Source organism: Phascolarctos cinereus, unplaced genomic scaffold (assembly GCF_003287225.1).
Source record: "Phascolarctos cinereus isolate Bilbo 61053 unplaced genomic scaffold, phaCin_HiC Scaffold_726;HRSCAF=1367, whole genome shotgun sequence".
In the NCBI taxonomy this organism is placed as follows: domain Eukaryota; kingdom Metazoa; phylum Chordata; class Mammalia; order Diprotodontia; family Phascolarctidae; genus Phascolarctos; species Phascolarctos cinereus.
The window spans coordinates 35,390,180-35,408,361 of record NW_027556098.1 but is presented as its reverse complement, the minus strand read 5'-3'; the positions used below and the strand labels follow the sequence as shown (position 1 = coordinate 35,408,361).

Genomic DNA, 18,182 nt, shown 5'->3' with positions numbered 1-18,182 from the left:
TTCCTAACTGTGTGACCATGGGCAAGTCATTTAACCCTGTCTGCCTCAGTTTCCCAAACTGTGAAAGGATCTGGAGAAGGAAATAGCAAACCACTCTACTATCTTTGCTAAGAAAACCCCAAATGGAGTAAAAAAGAGTTGAATACAACTGAACAACAACAACCATGTTCCAGGCACCAAGATAAGAACTGGGAATAGAAAGAAAGGCAAAAAAAAAAAAGAAAAGGTACCTGCTCTCAAGAAACTTACAGTCTAATGGAGGTGGCGGGCAGAGAGAAAGCATTCCAACAACTAGGTAAATTATCTACTTGGTAGTAAAACTGAGTCTCCTGTGGTTGTTTGTGTGTTTTCTCCCCTGTTAGAATGTGAGCTCCTTAAAGGCAGATACTATGGTTTGGCTTTTTTACTGCTTTTGTATCCCTAGAAATTAGCATACTGCCTGGCATATAGTTGCAGCAAATAGTTGCGTGTTAACTGACTGACTTAACTGAGATCAATCCAAGAGCTTCCCAGGGGATTCTGGTGTCTGTCTTCCCCAAGTGACCCATGTAGCCACCTTCATGCATCTATCCCCATACCCCTGGATGCTGACACTAGCCCTCCCTCTCTAATGTGAGGAAGAGGGATCGGGAGCAGGACAGAGCCTGTACATGTCTGTCAAGGCTGGTTTGTAATGATTATGTCTGTTCAACTCAATTTTCAAGGACAGGCTGACTCATTTATTGTGTTATCAGTCCACCATAATTTTATTTCCCACCAATAAATCACAGAATTTCCCCTAATTTTTTCATCTTATTCATTTAAAAGTTTTCATCAATTCAGTCTTCTAGAAAGTGCTCCACATCACAGACAGAGGCCTTCTGAAGTGCCATTCTCCTTCACCACATTTAGTGCCATTGTAGTTCCCAGCATTTAAAATATGTACAGTGTAATAAAAATTACTATGTTCTGTTGGTGGTGGCACTTATCTGATAAGAGTGTCATAACATGAATAAAATGTGTGAAAGAACTGAAAAGCTGAGTGATGATTCTGGTATTGAAACTGCAAACCAGATGATGCTCTAGTCTGCAACACCTACCACCACATTCCAAAATACATTGTGCTGTGTTACATTTTTAGTCATGAATGACAGGATTTGTCTGGTGTTATGGGTAGGAAAGGAATAAGCTGCTGATCTTACCGAGTTCTGGAGTTTGCTGTGGTCATTCACCAACCACAAAGGTACAATAAGTTCTTCCCCTCAGAGAGTCCTCGGTGGATAATAAGTTAAAAATTTTCATGGGAGAAAGAGTTTGGAAATAATGACAGCAAAGATTATTATATAATTATATAATACAGTTATTATATAGTTGTACAATGTTTTCCCATGTCCATTGTATCTCTAGTTTCTGTGACCTCATGATATGGGTAGGTCCGGTATCATTAGTATAGTATAGAATAGGCAAGTATTAGTATAGTATTAGTATAGTATAGGCAAGGAAATTAAGACAGAAAGAAGTTAGATGACTTACCAAAGCAATTCAAGACTGACTTTAATCAATCAGCTTATGCTCATAATAATATCTCACTTTTATATAGTATTTAAGGTTTACAAAAATGCTTTCCCTCACAAATGCCCTGTGAGGTAAGTAATGTAATTATTATTGTCCCCACTTTATAGATAAATAAACTGAGGCTCAGAAAGTTAAGTGATCGCTAATAAATATTAGAGCCTTGCATTTGACCCAGGTTTCTTGAATCCAATTTCAGGTGTCTTTCTACTATTGCAGACTAGCTCTCTTTCTTAAACAAACATAAACTTTTTCTAGATACTGTTGAAGACACAAAGACACCCTCTATGCTCAAGCAGCTTACAAGCTAGGTGGCATTGATACGAAATTTAAGCATAAAAAGATATCCAACAATACAATATAGGATGTGACACCTGCCAAATGAATGGTACAGATGAATGATAGAAGAGCATTGTAAAAACTAGGTGATTAGGGAAGTGATTGTAGGCTGGCATTTGAACTGATTTCGAAAGTCAGCAGTGTGTGTGTGTGTGTGTGTGTGTGTGTGTGTGTGAGAGAGACAGAGAGAGAGAGAGAGAGAGAGAGAGAGAGAGAATGAGACAGACAGACAGACAGACAGAGGGAGTGAGGGAGACAGAGAGAGAGAGAGAATTTTAGATCAAGAACACAGTGAGACTGGGGCTAGATTGAGGAAGATCTTGAATGTCTGAGGAATTTGATTAGCCTGAATGTAACAGGGAGCCAGTGAAGAGTTTAGAGTGGACATAACAGTTTAATAAATGTTGGATTGGATCAAAATTGTGTTTTGTAGATTAGTCTGGTGGTTAATTTAAAAAAAATTGGAGTCGAAGACTACAAGTGAGAAAACTTCATATGTCATTAAAAGAAAAATAAACTCTTCAGATTTCAAATTTTTCATTGAATATGTTTTAAAATATGGTTTTTAAAATATTTTGCCCATACATATGGCATGGGAAATATTTACTTCCTCAATTTCAGACCAAAGTGAATTTTATATTTCCTATCTCCCTTATCCAAGAACTATCTTCTGTTCTGAGAGGACATATTCCTTCATCTCTGCAGTTGCTATTGTTTTTCCATATATATCCAGAGCCTGGCAAATTCAGATTCCATTATGGTAACTAGGTAGTCTTCTTCAATGTATTATTTAAAGCTAAACCTGGATTCCTATCCCAATTTTCATATTTACTTCCTGTGTAATTTTGGACAAGTTACTTTTTTAAAATTTATTTTATTTTTAATTCATGGAATAAAACAAGAATTTCCATAATATAGTACAATAAAAAGGTGGTTGTACATGAAACTGCACATCTACTATGCACAACTTGCTATTCCTTTCAAATGCATAACAAAAGTATCATGTATGTTTCTTTTTTTTCTTCCCTCCCATCCACCCTAGAGATGGCTACCATATATACCTGTGTGGGGGGGGGGTGTGGGTGTGTGTAAAATTATTGTATGCATACTTCTGTTTATCAGTTCTTTCTCTGGATGCAGATAGCATCTTTCTTCATATGTCCTTTATAGTTAATTTGGGTATTCATAATAGTCAAACTAATTTATTCACTCAAAGTCATTCTTAAAACAATATTGCTGTTACTGTACATAAAGTTCTCTTAGTTCTGCTCATTTTACTCTTCATTATTTCATGCTAGTCTTTCCATGTTTTTCTAAAGTCATTGAGCTCATCATTTCTTATAGCACAGTAGTATTCCATCACAATTACATTCCAGCCTTTCCCCAATTGATGGGCATACCTACAATTTCCAGTTCTTTGCTACCACAAAGAGAGCTGCTATAAACATTTTAGAATATATAGGGCTTTTTTCCCTAATCATTTTTGGACATAGACCAAGTAGTACTATTTCTGGGTCAAAGAGCATAGGTAGTTTAATAATTATTTGGGCACAGTTCCAGATTGCTCTCCAAAATGGTTGGATCAGTTCACAATTCCACCAACAATTAACTAGTGTCCCAATTTTTCCACATCCCCTCCAATCTGATAAGTGTAAAATGATATCTCAAAATTGTTTTAATTTGTATTTCTCTAATCAATAATGATTTAGAGTATTTTTATATGACCATGAATTGTTTTGATTTCTTCACTGGAAAACTGCCTGTTCATATCCTTTGACCTTTTGTCAATTGGGGAATGACTCATATTCTTATAGATTTGAAAAGTTCTTTATGTATAGATAAGTTATTTTTAACTGTTCAGTATATAAAATGAGGGGGTTGGGGTAGATGGCCTCTAAGATTTCTTATAGTTCCTTCTCTAATGATTTGAAAAGTACTCAGCAAAAGATATATTGTTTGTAATTAATTGACTTAGTTCTCTCCACCTGCCATGAAAAATCATCACCAACCCACATATCTAGGACCCAAAATAAATTCTGGTGTGGTAGATTAACTTTAACTTCAGCCTGGAACAAAACTTGAACAAGAGGTTCCCTTTTCCTTGATTTTTATAGGAATCTGTGTTGATGGAAACCATCGTTATGGTCATAATTAACATTCTCTTATTCCATTCTTGTGATAGAAGAAGGCACCCATTCACTGGAAGCTACTAAAAATATTCCCTGGAATGCCAGGTAACTGATTGGGTAAGCGAATTCTGTGGGACTATTGTCAGGTAGCCATGGCTACTTCAAAGAATCTGTAATGATGAACTAGAACACTGACTAACCCCATGGCAGGGACATTTAAAATGTGAAGAGCTATGAGCCCAGCCACTTAGGCTATATTAAAAGTTTACTTATATTCCAAGTTTAAATCCCCATGGTGTACAGGAGAGGCCCTTTTAAACAACTATTCCTTTCTGCAAGGGGCTATATGGCCTAGTCCTGTGGCTAAGAAATTTAAATCTCTCAAGAAACCAAACTCATAGTTGAAGATCCTTGAAGCCTTTGAGTTCTGGGGTGAGATCCTGATACTCTCTAAAAGTGAGAAGGAAGATCGGGCGGGGGGAAGCCATGTAGGTAGGAAAACAGACAGGAGAATTTGTAGAATGGGACGGGAGGTGACTTGGTTCTAGAGTCACTGACTTTGAAAATTCTTTTTCTATACAAGTCTTTGCCCATTGGTAGAGAAGATAATCAACAGCCATAAGGAGAGAGGAGTGGCAGCAAAGATGTGAAATTTTGTGAGTCAAAAAAACTTTTTGCCAGTCTGATAGATTTTGAAAGCAGTAACTTAGCTTTCTTTTAGACTGAGGCATGATGAAAAAGTTACACATAAATCAATCAAATACTCACATATCAAGCTCCATTAAAGTCCTACTCTTAATTCTTCATTCTAGCATGGAGGTAATCTTGAGTTCTCAAATTCTATGTCTAGAGAATGCAGGATCAGGCAGGTCCTATTAAGCTGGAAAATATTCTAACTTTAAACTTGAAGGTGGCAGACTTTATCTACTCTAGGGCTTCTTAAACTTTTTCCACTCACAACCCCTTCAGTGTTTCTTAAACTGTGGGTCACGACTCCATATCAGGGAAGTTCATAACCAGAGGATAGACTTCCAGATGACAAGATTTTGGGGGGCACAGCATTTCGGGTTCCAATAAAAGGTGAACAAAATTAGTATTTGTGGGAGGAAGTATAACCTTGTCAATGAAATCAAAGGTCCCTGAGGTAGCAAAATGTTTGACTGAATTCTTGAGATACTAAAGTCTTATAACCACTCTGCATTCTTGTCCTCCTTAAATGTAAATTAAGGAGTATGGACTGGATGATCTCTAAGGCTCCTTCTAGCTCCAAAGTCCATAATTCTCTCATTATAATTTCAGATGTTTTCTGATGGAAAAAAAAATTGACACTCTCACTCCAAACAATCAAAATCACAGTAAAGAATGCCAACGATCTCTTTAAGGACTATTCTCTTTTGGGTCAGTATACAGGCTACATGTACTTAATTCTCCTGTACAACCCCTGCAGGAAAAGTTAACCTAATGGACAATCAATCCACATGGCTATTGCACCTTCATTACAAGCAGACATATATTAAAATACACCATGTTGTTAATTCTTATTTTCATGGGCATTCTCTTTGACCTGAATGTTTAAGCATCCACATAAGCAAGGCTATTCCTCCAGGTATTCTCTCATTAACTGAAAGAGCCACACAGAAGCATTTAATCTCATAAAATGGAGCCAGAGCTAGTGAACTACATTGCATTGACATTTCGGTGTTATTGTCTCTTTAAAAAATCCCCTAACCCTTACTTTGCCTACTGTTTTAATCTTTAATGACTGTCATAATAAACTGCAGATCTGTTAAATATCTTTTTATTTGATATTGTCTGTTACCAGTAGATATTAATCAAAGCAAAGGTCTGAACATGTTTGGGAATTTTTCCCCATTTAAAGTGATCCAGGACTAAGTTCAGCCTTCTTTGCCTCCAGTCAGGAAGAACAAAATGTACCCATGCAAGGCATTCAGATACAGAGAAGAAATCATTGCCAATAATTTATGCTAAAATAATAATCACAACAGAGGAAGAGTGACATAGAAGGCTGATATAACAACAATAATAATAGTGATAATATGTTACATTTATACACTATAGCGCTTTCAGTTTTACAATGCACTTTACATATGTTTTCTAATTTGATCCTCACAACAACCCCATGAGATAGGTGCTCTTATTATTTCCACTTTACAGATGACAAAACTGAGGCTGAAGGAGGTTAAGTGACTTATCCTGTGTCATGTAGCTCCTATTAGACCAGGGGTCAAACTCAGGTCTCCCTGATTCCAAGTCTAATCCTCTTTCCACTGTACCAATTTTTCATATTCTCCTTTTGACACCTGCAGTAGGTATATATCTATACTCTTTGTGTATGTACTGATGACTTGATATCTAAACGCACCATATAAATTTGGTTGCCCCTATGACTTTGGATCCACTAGGTTCACAGTTATAAGTATGAGGCCAAACTTTGATAGTAAAATAGACAGTTGAATGCTTGATTTTTAGGTGAGGAAGACTCGAAGAGCTGAGGAGAAGAGGGAGTGTATGGAGGAATGAAAACAACTAAGGAAGAAGTGAAAGGAGTGATATAGAGAAGGGCAGAATAAAAGGAAACTTTGAAGGATAAGACATGGAGGTAGCCATGTTTTTAGAACAATATATCCACACTTATGTTCCACTTTCATGTCTCATCCTGGCACAGAAATAATCAGGGATTCTGAAAAGTTCTGGCTGGTCTTACTAAACAGAATAGGCTTTGAGTCTGAGCCTGAGGTCAGACTCTAGATCTCTTTGGGCTCACACCAGCCAAGCTAAATACAGAGAGATTCATCACCATATTCACTATAGGTTGCTAATTTTTTTGGCATTAGCATTTCTTAAAAACAATCTAGGAAGTCATAGCAGAAAGAGAAATTGAAGAAAGCATAAATGAAAAAAGTCAGTGGGGTGGAGGTGGGAGGAAGCCTGATCCAGGGGGATTTACAAGTAAATTCCATCAAATATTTAAAGATCAAATAACTTCTGTCTTAGAAACAATTTGCAAAATTAGTAATTAGTAGGCACCTCATCACATTCCTTCTATGAGACAGGTTTGGTCCTGGTATACAAATCAGGGAGAGATGCAACGGACAATGAAAACTATAGATCAGTGTCATGAAATGGATATAGATGGGAAAATATTAAATAGAACATTTATGAAATGTTTACTATATGTAAAGAATTGTACAGTACAGATGCTTGGTACAAAGTATATCAAAGGAATAGAAAACACTTCTGTCTTCAAGAAATAGTTGGTACTACTGGGATGGGAGTCAGGCAATCTCATTTTGAATCCCAGATCTGCTGCTAAGAGTTGAACTGTATACTTGCCTTCAATTTTTTCATCTGTAAAACGACAGGGTTGAACCATATCATGTCCAATACTTCTTCTAGCTCTAAAACACTATGAACTATCTATAGACCATGGTCCTTTTGTTTAATAGAAATATTCAGTAGTAAATATGGTTAATGTATATTGTTCAGTAGAAAAATGCCATAATAAATATTGTTCATTTATATTATTTAATAGAAATATTCATTGACAAACATTAATTTATATTCATATTTAGTTGCTATAACATTGAAAATTATAAATAATCAATATGGTACTTTTAAAAGTCATAAACCTACATCTCTTCCATGGCATTTAATGTATTTGATATTTTCTTCCCTGAAATACTAGTGCTTATTATGAGGGAAAAAGAAATAGTCTTCTGTTACTCAATCCTGATGAATTGAAACTTGTCTCTTCTCATTTTCCCATGGTGATCTCATCTACTTCTGTTTTAATTATCACCTCTATGCAGATGATTCCTAAATATCTATGTCTAGCTCCAACCTCAGCCCTCAATTTGTATCTCCAGTCACCCAGTCTTGAAAACTTAGTCATCTTTGACCACTTGCCTCCCTAACTTCCTCGTATCCAGTCAACTGTTGAAGTTCTGTGTATATCTACATAATATGTGATACAATATCTCCACTGTCTCGGATCCAGCTTTCCCTCTTCCTCTTCTTTCCAGTCTCATTCTGACCACCCTAATTGAGATCCTCACCAAGTTGTCTTGGTTATTTTAGTGGCTTCCTAACTGATCTCCATGGCTCCAATCCAGCCTCCTCATTGCCACCAGAGTAATCTTACAGTGATTTACTCTTTCTTAAACCTGCATTAGTTCTTCATTGCCTACTGAAAAATAACCAACCTTCTTAACCTGACATTAACAGTCGTCCACAATCTACTTCAAATTTCCTTTTCTAACCTCATTTCACATTACTCCCCATCATCTTATTCTGGACTATTTAACATTTCCATTGAATTTTGTTTTCCCTTCCCACCTTTTGTCATACTGTCTCCTAATGATTGCAACGAAATATGCCTACATCTCTGCCTGTAGAAATCCTTATCTTCCTTCCAGGTCCAGCTCAGGCACCACTTCCTTCCCTACCCAACAAGTGATTCTCTACCCCACTTTGAATCTCTAATACTATTCTCTGCTGTACAGGAAGGTCCCGATTAGTACAGATAATGAGTCGTCTGAAGTGTTTAAATCATTCAGATTCACACTACATATTTTCATTGGCCTGGACCAAACGACTTTATTTTATATAATTGTAATAATAATTAAAATTATTAATTTTAATACATGCAAACACTTCAAAGGATTCATCATTCACACTCTTCAGGACCTAGATGTCTTCTTATCCATACTTTAGCCTATTTTATGGTTACTTGTACATGCTTCTTACCTCTTACTAGTCATAAACTTCTGGAGGGTAAAATGTTTATCTTCCATCTTTGTGTCAGCTAGCATACTGCCTTGCAGAAAGCATATGCTTAATAAAACTGTTGAATTGTAAGCACACTTCTCGTCTCCCCCAAGCAGGGAGGTAAGGACATCTCTTTGGCTAAATAAAGAGGATGTCTCTACCTTAAAAGGGATCAGCTGTTGCTTTTGTGTGTGTTCAGATCTGGAAATGAAAGACACAAAGTAGGATTCACAATCTCAGTGGTAAACTCTCTAGCTTATGCTAAGCCAGAAGTATATTCTAAATTATTGGGAGTTGTACTAAAACTCTGGTACTATGACACAAAAAATGAAATTATCTTCAGCCTCCTTGTAATCTCACAAGTGCAATTGTCTTGCCTTTCTACATACAGTATTTATATTGATAAACTGAGAGGCTTAATGTGAGCATCTTATCATAAAACCAAACATCTCCTCTATCACTCCAACATATTTACAAAACAAAACTAATTAAATCAAGTAAAACTGTCTCTTACATTCTTTGACATAACATGTATGCATTATTGGAATGTAGTCTTACAGAACTATTGCAGTCCATAAAACTTGCCCTACCATATTCTTTCTTCTCCCATAGGCTCAATTCAGGTGAGACTGAGAAAGGATTTCTGTTCTAATAAAGATAAGAGTGTCCTTCATGCATGTGCTTTAGTCTGAGCTTGGATATTGTCATTGTTTTATTAGAGAAATGGAGCACATAGGTGGATTAGGAAATTCAAGGGATTGATAATGACAGAAAAGAGATTTGTAAGGTTACTCTGTTTTTGAAAGGAAGCAAAGGAAATGTAACATCCTTTTTTTTCCCCAGGTCAACATGAAAACTGTTTATATAAGTCTTTTATAAGTCGACTGTTAAATATTTCCCATGTCACAATATTGTGCTTTGTTTTACCTTCTCAGGAGATGACCCATTCTTGGCCTCCACCTCTTTCTGCTATTCACACACCTGGTAAATTAGAACCAAGCAAGTTTTCATTTCCAAATAAGGTGAGACTTTACATAATTCAGAAGTCATATGCAATATATCACTGAGTGCTATATTTTTATGCTCTAATCTTTGCTATTTCTATATAGGTAGTAGTATCTATTCTTAAATAATATCACAGGCATACATTTATCCACACCAAAACTGTAAAACTTGAAGCCTTATTTATTATGTGAAATTTGCTGGTACTGGTGCAAAATATTATGAGTACTATTATTGTTAGCAAATCTAACAGCATAATTAATAGTTATTCAAATAATTACTAATTACTAATCTCAAATAATGGCTAATAATAGCTAGTTTTTCTATAGTGCTTTAAAGTTTGCAAAGTACTTTACAATTATTATCTTATTTGATCCCCACAACAACCCTGTGAGGTAGGGGCTTGTTATTATCCCCGTCTTACAGATGAGGAAACTGAGGCTGAGAGAGTTTTAACTCACTTGCCCAGGGTCACATGCTTAGTCAGTATGTGAGGCCACGTTTGAACTTGAGTCTTCCTTATTCCAGTCCCAATTCTCTATTTACTGTACCACCAGCTGCCTGCCATATGTTTATATGAATATTGCTTTCAAAGTCACATTCGTAGGAAAATTTTAACACGCTTTTATTTTCTGATTTCTTTGTTTCTATTTTCTGCATGAACTTTGCACTAATTTTAGGGTTTTCATTTTTGTATATGTGTTGTGTTTGTGTATATACATCCACACACGTAATTGAAAAAGACGGTGTTGTACAGTAGATAGGTGACCAGTGTTGAAGTTAGGAAAAGTTGGTTTCATGTTCTCTTTTCTGATATATATTAGCCATGTGTGTGTGTGGGGGAGAGAGGCAGAGAGAGAGAGAGAGAGAGAGAGAGAGAGAGAGAGAGAGAGAGAGAGAGAGACAGAGAGAGAGACAGAGAGAGAGAGACAGAGAGAGAGAGAGAGAGACAGAGAGAGATAGAGAGAGAGAGAGAGAGAAGAGAGAGAGAGAGAGAGAGAGAGAGAGCGCTTCCTGACCAATACACATCAGTTATTTGTCATCTATAGTTTTAAAGATTTGCCCAAGGGTCCTGAGAAGTTAAGTGACTTGGCCACAACTAGTCAAGGTAGAGTCAAGACTTGAAATCTGGTCTTTTTGATCCCAAAGCCAGCTCCTTCTTTGGAATATCATAAAAAGATATGTACAGAATTAATTTTTTTGTTGCTTTTAACATTTTGCTTGACTTTTTCAGACTTTTTTATGCTCTAAGTCTGATTTAAGACTTTAATAAGGGCTTTTGTTTAGTTATTTCATTTCTGCTCAAGAAAGAAGAAATCTGTTTCATTGGGTTTCCACCATCCCCTCTAGCTTCCCCTCTGAGAGGGGTAGCTAGGTGGCCCCAGTGGATTGAGTGCAGAGCCCGGAGTCAGGATGACCTGAGTTCAAATCCAGCCTTAGACACTAACCGTGTGAGCCTGAGCAAGTCACTTAATCCCTATCTGAGACAGAGAGAGACAGAGAGAGGATATTTTTGTGGCTTTCAAAAAGATTTGTATTTTATTGAAGGAAAGCTGCAGAAAAAAGTCCACAAAATTAATTTTAAAGTTTTTCATGAAAGAATCAGAACCATGAGTAATTTTTATATATATTTTATATGATTATTTCTCATTATTATAACCATTAACACAGGTATTCTAATCAGTTGTCAAAACCTAATATAACCCAGAAAATTTAAAGATAAAAAGGTACTTTATTATTGTTATAATAATACCACTATATACAGTAGATCTGGCTATGTCCATATTATAGCAAATGGAGCTTTCAGAGCCAAATAAAATGGATCATGCAGTTTGAATCTTAATTGAATTGTACCAATAAAACATTTGATTCAACTGTATTGTTGACACTACTCTTTCTTAATGAGGTTTTTTTTTAAGTTCAATTGATTGATTGGTATTCACTCAGAGGATGTAAAACTGTCTTCCTACCTTGGCCTTTCACCCCTGCTCTCCAAGGAATTGGCTGGAATGTTGGCAGATGGACAAAGCGTCCAGTGAACAGAGCAATTCCTAGAGAGTATAGTGAATTGGGGTGAATATTCCTATTACTGAACTCTTAAGGAGCCGGGATTGGTGTAGGAAATGAGCTTAATGGTTGTGGGAGGGCAAAAGAGAGTGTTATAGGATGATATCTAGGACTGGGGCTAGCTGGCTAGCAGCAACCTTATACACACACACACATGCTATATAGTGAACTTTTCTGATGCCACCATATCACTGCCTAGGCAATATAATAATAGTGGTTAGCATTTCTGTAGCATTTTGGACTTTGCAAAGCATTTTACTTGTGTTATCTCATTTGATCTTTAACCCTAATCAATGATCCTGAGAATTAGATGCATTATTCCTGTTATACAGGTAAGGAAACTGAGGTTAACTTGGCCAGGGTTACACAGCTAGTATAAGTCTGAAGCAGGCTGTGAACTCAGGTGTTCCTGAATCCAAGTCCAATACTCTATACATTGAGCCATCCAGCTGCTGTCCCTGTCTCATGCAAGGCCTGAAGTTCTGAAGCTATCTCATACCAAAAGACAAATCAAAACCCACTGGCCTGTTTGACCTTTTCAAGTAGGGGACCCTAAGGCATGGGAAGAACTGGGAGTCTTCTTGTAGTATAGGCTGAGGTCTTTCAGGACCAGATAACATGGGCCCAGGGCCATAGCAAAAATATCAAAACAGAATCAATAAAGAACAATAGTTAAAAGGTAGGTAGGTAGATAGATAGATAGACAGACAGACAGACAGAGTGAGGGATGTCACCCTTCACTGGCCAATGGAAGCATAGCAGTGAGGTACCAGAACTGGGATAGGAAGAGCAATCTGAGACCAAAGCAAGGGTCAGCAAGACTGGAAATAATCAGATAGAAGGAAAGATGCGAGGTTGTTAAGAGATTTCCAAAATATATCACGTTCAGTGAACTGAGATTCCCTGTGAGCTTTTAAAGTTGGGCTCTGTGAAATTAACCCCAGCCCCCTATGAGAAAACTCCAGTTCACCTTGCACAGCCTCTGGAATGAGAGGCAGCTGTGTTAGGGACAAAAGCAGGAACATCCACTTATTGGTGTAATAAGTTGTTTTTATGACATAAGATTTTTAAAAATCTCATTTAGGTCTCAAGAAACATTAAGTGGATATGATTAAGTACCAGGCTGAAACTGCGACATGTGAAGGGCATCACCTGTTGTCTGTCAATCACTAAACATTTATTAAGTACCTGCTATGTGCCAGGCACTGTACTAAGTACTGAGGATACAGAAAAAAGGTAAAATACCATCCCTGCCCTCAAAGAAGTTCACAGTCTAATGGGAAGATAACATGCAAAAAGCTATGTAGAAACAAGCCAAATGGAGAATGAGCTGAAGGTGTGAGATAATGAGAGCCTGAACTAGATTGGTTGCAGTATCAGAGGAGAGAAGGGGATGTATATGAGAGATGTTACAAAGGTAAATAGGCAGGACGTGGTAACGGATGGTGGGTGAGAGAGAGTGAAGAGTGAAGAGTAAAGAATGACAACTAGGTTGTGGGTCTTGGTGACTGGGAGATTAGTGTTGCCCTCAACAATAATAGGGAAATTTGGAAGGAAGGAATTTTTGAGGGGAAATATAATAAGTTCAATTTGAGACATATTGAGTTTAAGATGTCTGTAGAACATCATCCACTTAAAGATGGCCAATAGGCAATTTGAGATGTGAGAATGGAAGTCTGTAGAGAGTTTAGAGCTGAATAAGTAAATTTGACAATTTTCAGCATAGAGGTAGATGATTGAATCCATGGGAGCTGATTTGAGATCACTAAGTGAAATAGAGGGAGAAGAGAAAGGGTCCTAGGACAGAGCCCCATGGAACATTTTAGAGACACAGATGAAGAACAAAGGAGATTGAGAACAGGAATTCAGATAGGTTGGAGGAGAACCAGGAAGAAAGAATGTGGCCCCAAGAGTACAATGAAAACCTAGATGAAAGAGATTATCAAGAAGAAAAGAGTGATCAACAGTATCAAAAACTAAAGAGGGGTCAAGAAGGATGAGTGTTGAGAAAAGGTCGTTAAATTTGGCCATTAAGAGAGCCCTAGTAACTTTGGAGAGAGCAGTTTCTATTGAAAGATGAAGTTGGAAGCCCGACTAAAGAGTTAAGAAGAGAGCAAAAGAAAAGGAAGTGGAGGCACCTACTGTAAAGAGTCTTCTCAAGGTATTTAGTCACAAAAGGAAGGAGAGATAGTGAGGATGGACAGAGCAACTGAAGCTGTTTGGAGTGGGAAGACATGTTTGTGTGCAGTAAGAAAACAGCCAGTAGACAAGAAGAGATTGAAGATGAGTGAGGGAATAGAAATGATAGGGGAATCTGCTGGAGAAGAGACAGTAGAGTGGGATCACTTGTGTATTTAGCAGAGTTTGCCTTGGCAAGGGAAAGGGCAACCTCATCATGTGAGATAAGAGTGAAGGCAGAGATAGTGACAGAAAGCATCTAGTAGTGTCCCCCAAACTCCTGCCTCATTACTTAGCTTTTCAACGTGCTCTGTCTCTCTATCTGGTGTCCCACTAGTACAAAATTCCTGCACGTAGAAGTGGTGTAGAATGAGAGAGCTTTCATTTTAAATGAGGAAATCAGATTTCAATGAGGCATCTTCCAGACTGCTGAGGGGATTTCAGTGGTGTTGTTTCTCCCTGCCTCTCTCTCCTTTTGCTCGTAGAGAAAACTAAATGTGTTTTTTATCAAAGTGTAGTAACGCTTCACATTTTCTCTAAGGCTCCTCCCTTCCAAGGAGTTTGTAGAATGTGCTGCTAATTCATCCCTTACAAATAGAGTATGACCATCATTAATTTTCACACATAATGCACTTCTTTTAACCTGTATTTCAACTAATTAGTATCCTGACAGCTTGAGACTTGCAATTTATTAATTAGGCCATTAAAGTTTCAAAGGCTATCACTATTGTACTATATGGGAGCTGGAATCAGTGAAGAAATTAGAGGGGCATCGTGTGCACATAGGCAGATAAACAATGAAATAAAACGTACATTAAGATTAAGGGGGTTGTTTGAAGTCTCAAGGAAAGTCAATTTAATGGTGCATTTTCTGCATGCCAGGTGCTACTAAATACGTCAGGTAAGTAGTTCCAAGTACTTCCCCATTATGTCTATGTGTTGAGGGACATAATATACGGTACAGACAGTGGCTACTGAACTTTGATTTTCTGTTCCCTGTGGGGCTAATTTGGATTCTCAAATTCATTGGAAGGACACCGACAGACTTTTCTGCCTCATTCTTCAGACCTCAAAAGTAATTGGATTTGGTAAAGAAAAGATAGGACATTTTTGAATGGGCTGCCATTATCAGGTGTTCAAACCATGAGAGGAGAGAATGTTCTTTTCTTTTTTTCCTTTTTTCCTTCATTTCTGTAGCAGCCTCCTAAGTTTTGAAATGCAAATAAAGAACTCAAATTATAGAACTCATTTCTCTTCTCAGAAAACCAGTGTCCAAACCTAATGTCATTTTCACAAGCATATTTTCACAATATTTCTCGAAGAGCAACAAGGTCCAAGTCTGGTGGAATCACACCCGGTCTGAAATTATTTTTGCCAATTGATTTTTTAAAAAGCATTACACAGAGGAATTCAAGCATCACTACTGAAATGAAAGTCCTGTTGCCTTTCTTTCTCTTTCTGCATTAGAGAGAATGAAAGAGAGCACTTGGAAAAGAAAGGGCTTCAAGGTTGGAGAGCTTATTATTAAAACACGCTATTTAGGGTGTCTAACATGCTTCAAAAAAAAAAATAAGTATTTGACCTAAAACCCTATTTGCCATGGCATTACCTGAGAGTGAACATTTTAATTGACTTTGCTAAAAATCAATTCAATTTATTTTTAGTTGCTAAAAAATTGGAAGGTGTGTGTGTGTGTGTGTGTGTGTGTGTGTGTGTGTGTGTGTGTTGTGTGTGTGTGAGTATGAATACCAGGTGATTTTCTTTTCCTCCTATAATGATCATTACCTGAGTCTGAAGGACTGTGTAGGATACCTTCCCTTACTGCAGAGTCCGGAGGGAGCCAGCTTTTTCCATATAAGTAAACCAGTATAAACACAAAGGATGAGTGAACAGGCATCAAATGATTCCAAAGAAGGCAAGTTTATAAGAGAAAAAGAAATCCAATGAAACAACGACAAAAATTCTCTGCCTTTAGTAGTCCACTCAACCTCTATGCCTATGGCCCTCCATCAGTGACATGTAGCTCTAGAAACTAGTTTTTGCTATAAGTTCTCAGAGTTTTTCTAGAAGTGTTGTTTTTTCTGGGTCTTGACCAGTATCTGTAAGCCCTGGTCAAAAGCATGACAGATTTGGCATGAGCGATACCTCCTGTTTTATATGCCATCGATCATCAGTTTTAGAACATGGGGAGGAGGAGCACTTCAAACAGGTGATTGGACCTCTGGGGTTGAATAAGTAAAAGAATAAATTGCAGGTTGTAGATCAGCTTCTTTGTAACCATAAGTGATGATGATCTTTATAAATCCAAACTATGTTATTAATAAAAAGATGGTCATTTGGCTGTCTCTTTTAGACCAAAGTCTCTTCATGGCTGTGGCCTCACAGTGTATATGTCCTTCAACGAGAAGGTGCTCCTGAGGGGTGCCAATCAACTCTGATTGGTTAACACAGTGGGAGGTGGGCTCATTAAAATGAGCCTCTTAGGGTACACTTAGATCACCCAAATCTTGTTCAATAGAGACATCAATTTCCATATTACTTGTTAACACAAAAGAGAGGATCAACACTTCCCCAGACCTGTCTGAGCAAACATAGGGAGCAGCAATATACCCATTAACCGAAACTTAGAATTTCTTTTACTATCTGTTAAGATCTTATCCTGGGTAAATCTTTCATACTAGTTGATTTCTGAATGAGGGAGTAGAAAAGTGAAAAAACCTTGGTCTTGATTCAATAATTAGTTATTAAATATAAGAAAGAAATGTTAATTTCTCATACTGTTGGTATTCTGTCCCAGTATCAATGTAATAGTGATCTGGCAAACATAAAAAAGCAAGTTACAAACTGTTCACATATCATTATTGATCAGAACAACACCAAATTATATAATCTGACTGTCCCAGGAGTATCTTTTATGGATAACTTTATATCTAAAAACAGGTAAACCCACAGAAGCCATCATTGGAATACTCTTAGTTGTTGACCCATTGGTGAACAGAGATCCTAGGAAAGGACCTGCCATACAGGCCAGACTATATTGACCCAGGCTTAGGAGCCCTTCTGTATGGTCTGTCTGGATAAGTGAAGTGCTCATTAGGTAGACTTAGAGACTCTTTAAAATTCTGCCCTATAACATATTGTCTTGGTGTCTACCTAGAATGTTGTTTTTTTTCTGCAAGTCATCCACTTATTCATGCTGAATAATTTGGAGCCCACAAGTCTTTTTACTCTCAAAACTCTATCAGTATTTAGCTCAGAAGGGTACAGTGGAAAGAGCACTGACCTCTCATATTAACTGCTTGGGACTTCAGGTAAGTCATTTAAAGTCCTTCCCGTTTAACCTTTTAACCTCAGTTTCCTCATCTGTAAAATGAAGTGATTAGACTAGCTGATGTTCCTTTTAAGCTCTAGATCTGTGGTCCTATGGTCCATGGTTTCTTCATAGGAGATACTGTATGTAAAGCATTTTGCAAACCTTTTTTAAAAAAAAAACCTTTTGTTTATTTTATTTTTAATTTATGAAATAAAATAAACATTTCCATAACATAGTAAAATTTAAAAGAAAAAAAGATGTTTGTACATGAAACTGCAAATCTATCATGTACAACTTGCTATTCTTTTAAATACAGAATACAGTTATCATGTAAATGTCTTTTTCCCCCTTTTTTCTTCCTTCCCCCCCAGATATATGGCTACCATTAGACACAAATAAGTGTGTATGTAAAATACATATATATGTAAAGTCATTTTGTAAATCTCAAAGTGCTATTATAAATGATAGTTATTATCATCATAACTATAATCAGTAATATAAACATTATCATCCTGTGTACTCCCTCCAATGATGCAAATTACAAGCCTTTCACAATTATGGAAATTTTATGGTTAAAAAAAAATCACCTAGTAGCTAGAATTCTGATGATTGGTCTTTGAATAACAAAGAGAATCTGTCATCAGATCCATACTCAGAGTCTTTGATAAGTTCTGCCCAAGTTATTATAGTCTTCAATAACCCAAGATCATCTCCATATTGGAGTAAGTTGTTGGAGTACGACTTGGGCAGAAGGTAATGGCATTATTGTTATTGTATTTCTAGTGCCTAACACAATACCTGCTGCAATATGCAAA

At 37.0% G+C, this 18,182-nt stretch overlaps 1 protein-coding gene across 4 annotated transcripts in view; it reads left to right on the top strand.

Moving 5' to 3' along the window:
• Positions 1-18,182, top strand: part of AFF3 (ALF transcription elongation factor 3) — a 658,750-nt gene that overhangs the window by 406,834 nt on the left and 233,734 nt on the right. For all 4 annotated transcript variants that reach the window (XR_013482795.1, XM_020992852.2, XM_078146379.1 and 1 more), the window contains one exon: positions 9,743-9,829. Coding sequence is in view for 3 of the 4 variants with exons in the window: in XM_020992852.2 (XP_020848511.1) it covers positions 9,743-9,829 (87 nt within the window). In the remaining variant the exon portion in view is untranslated. The remainder of the gene's footprint in view (positions 1-9,742; positions 9,830-18,182) is intronic.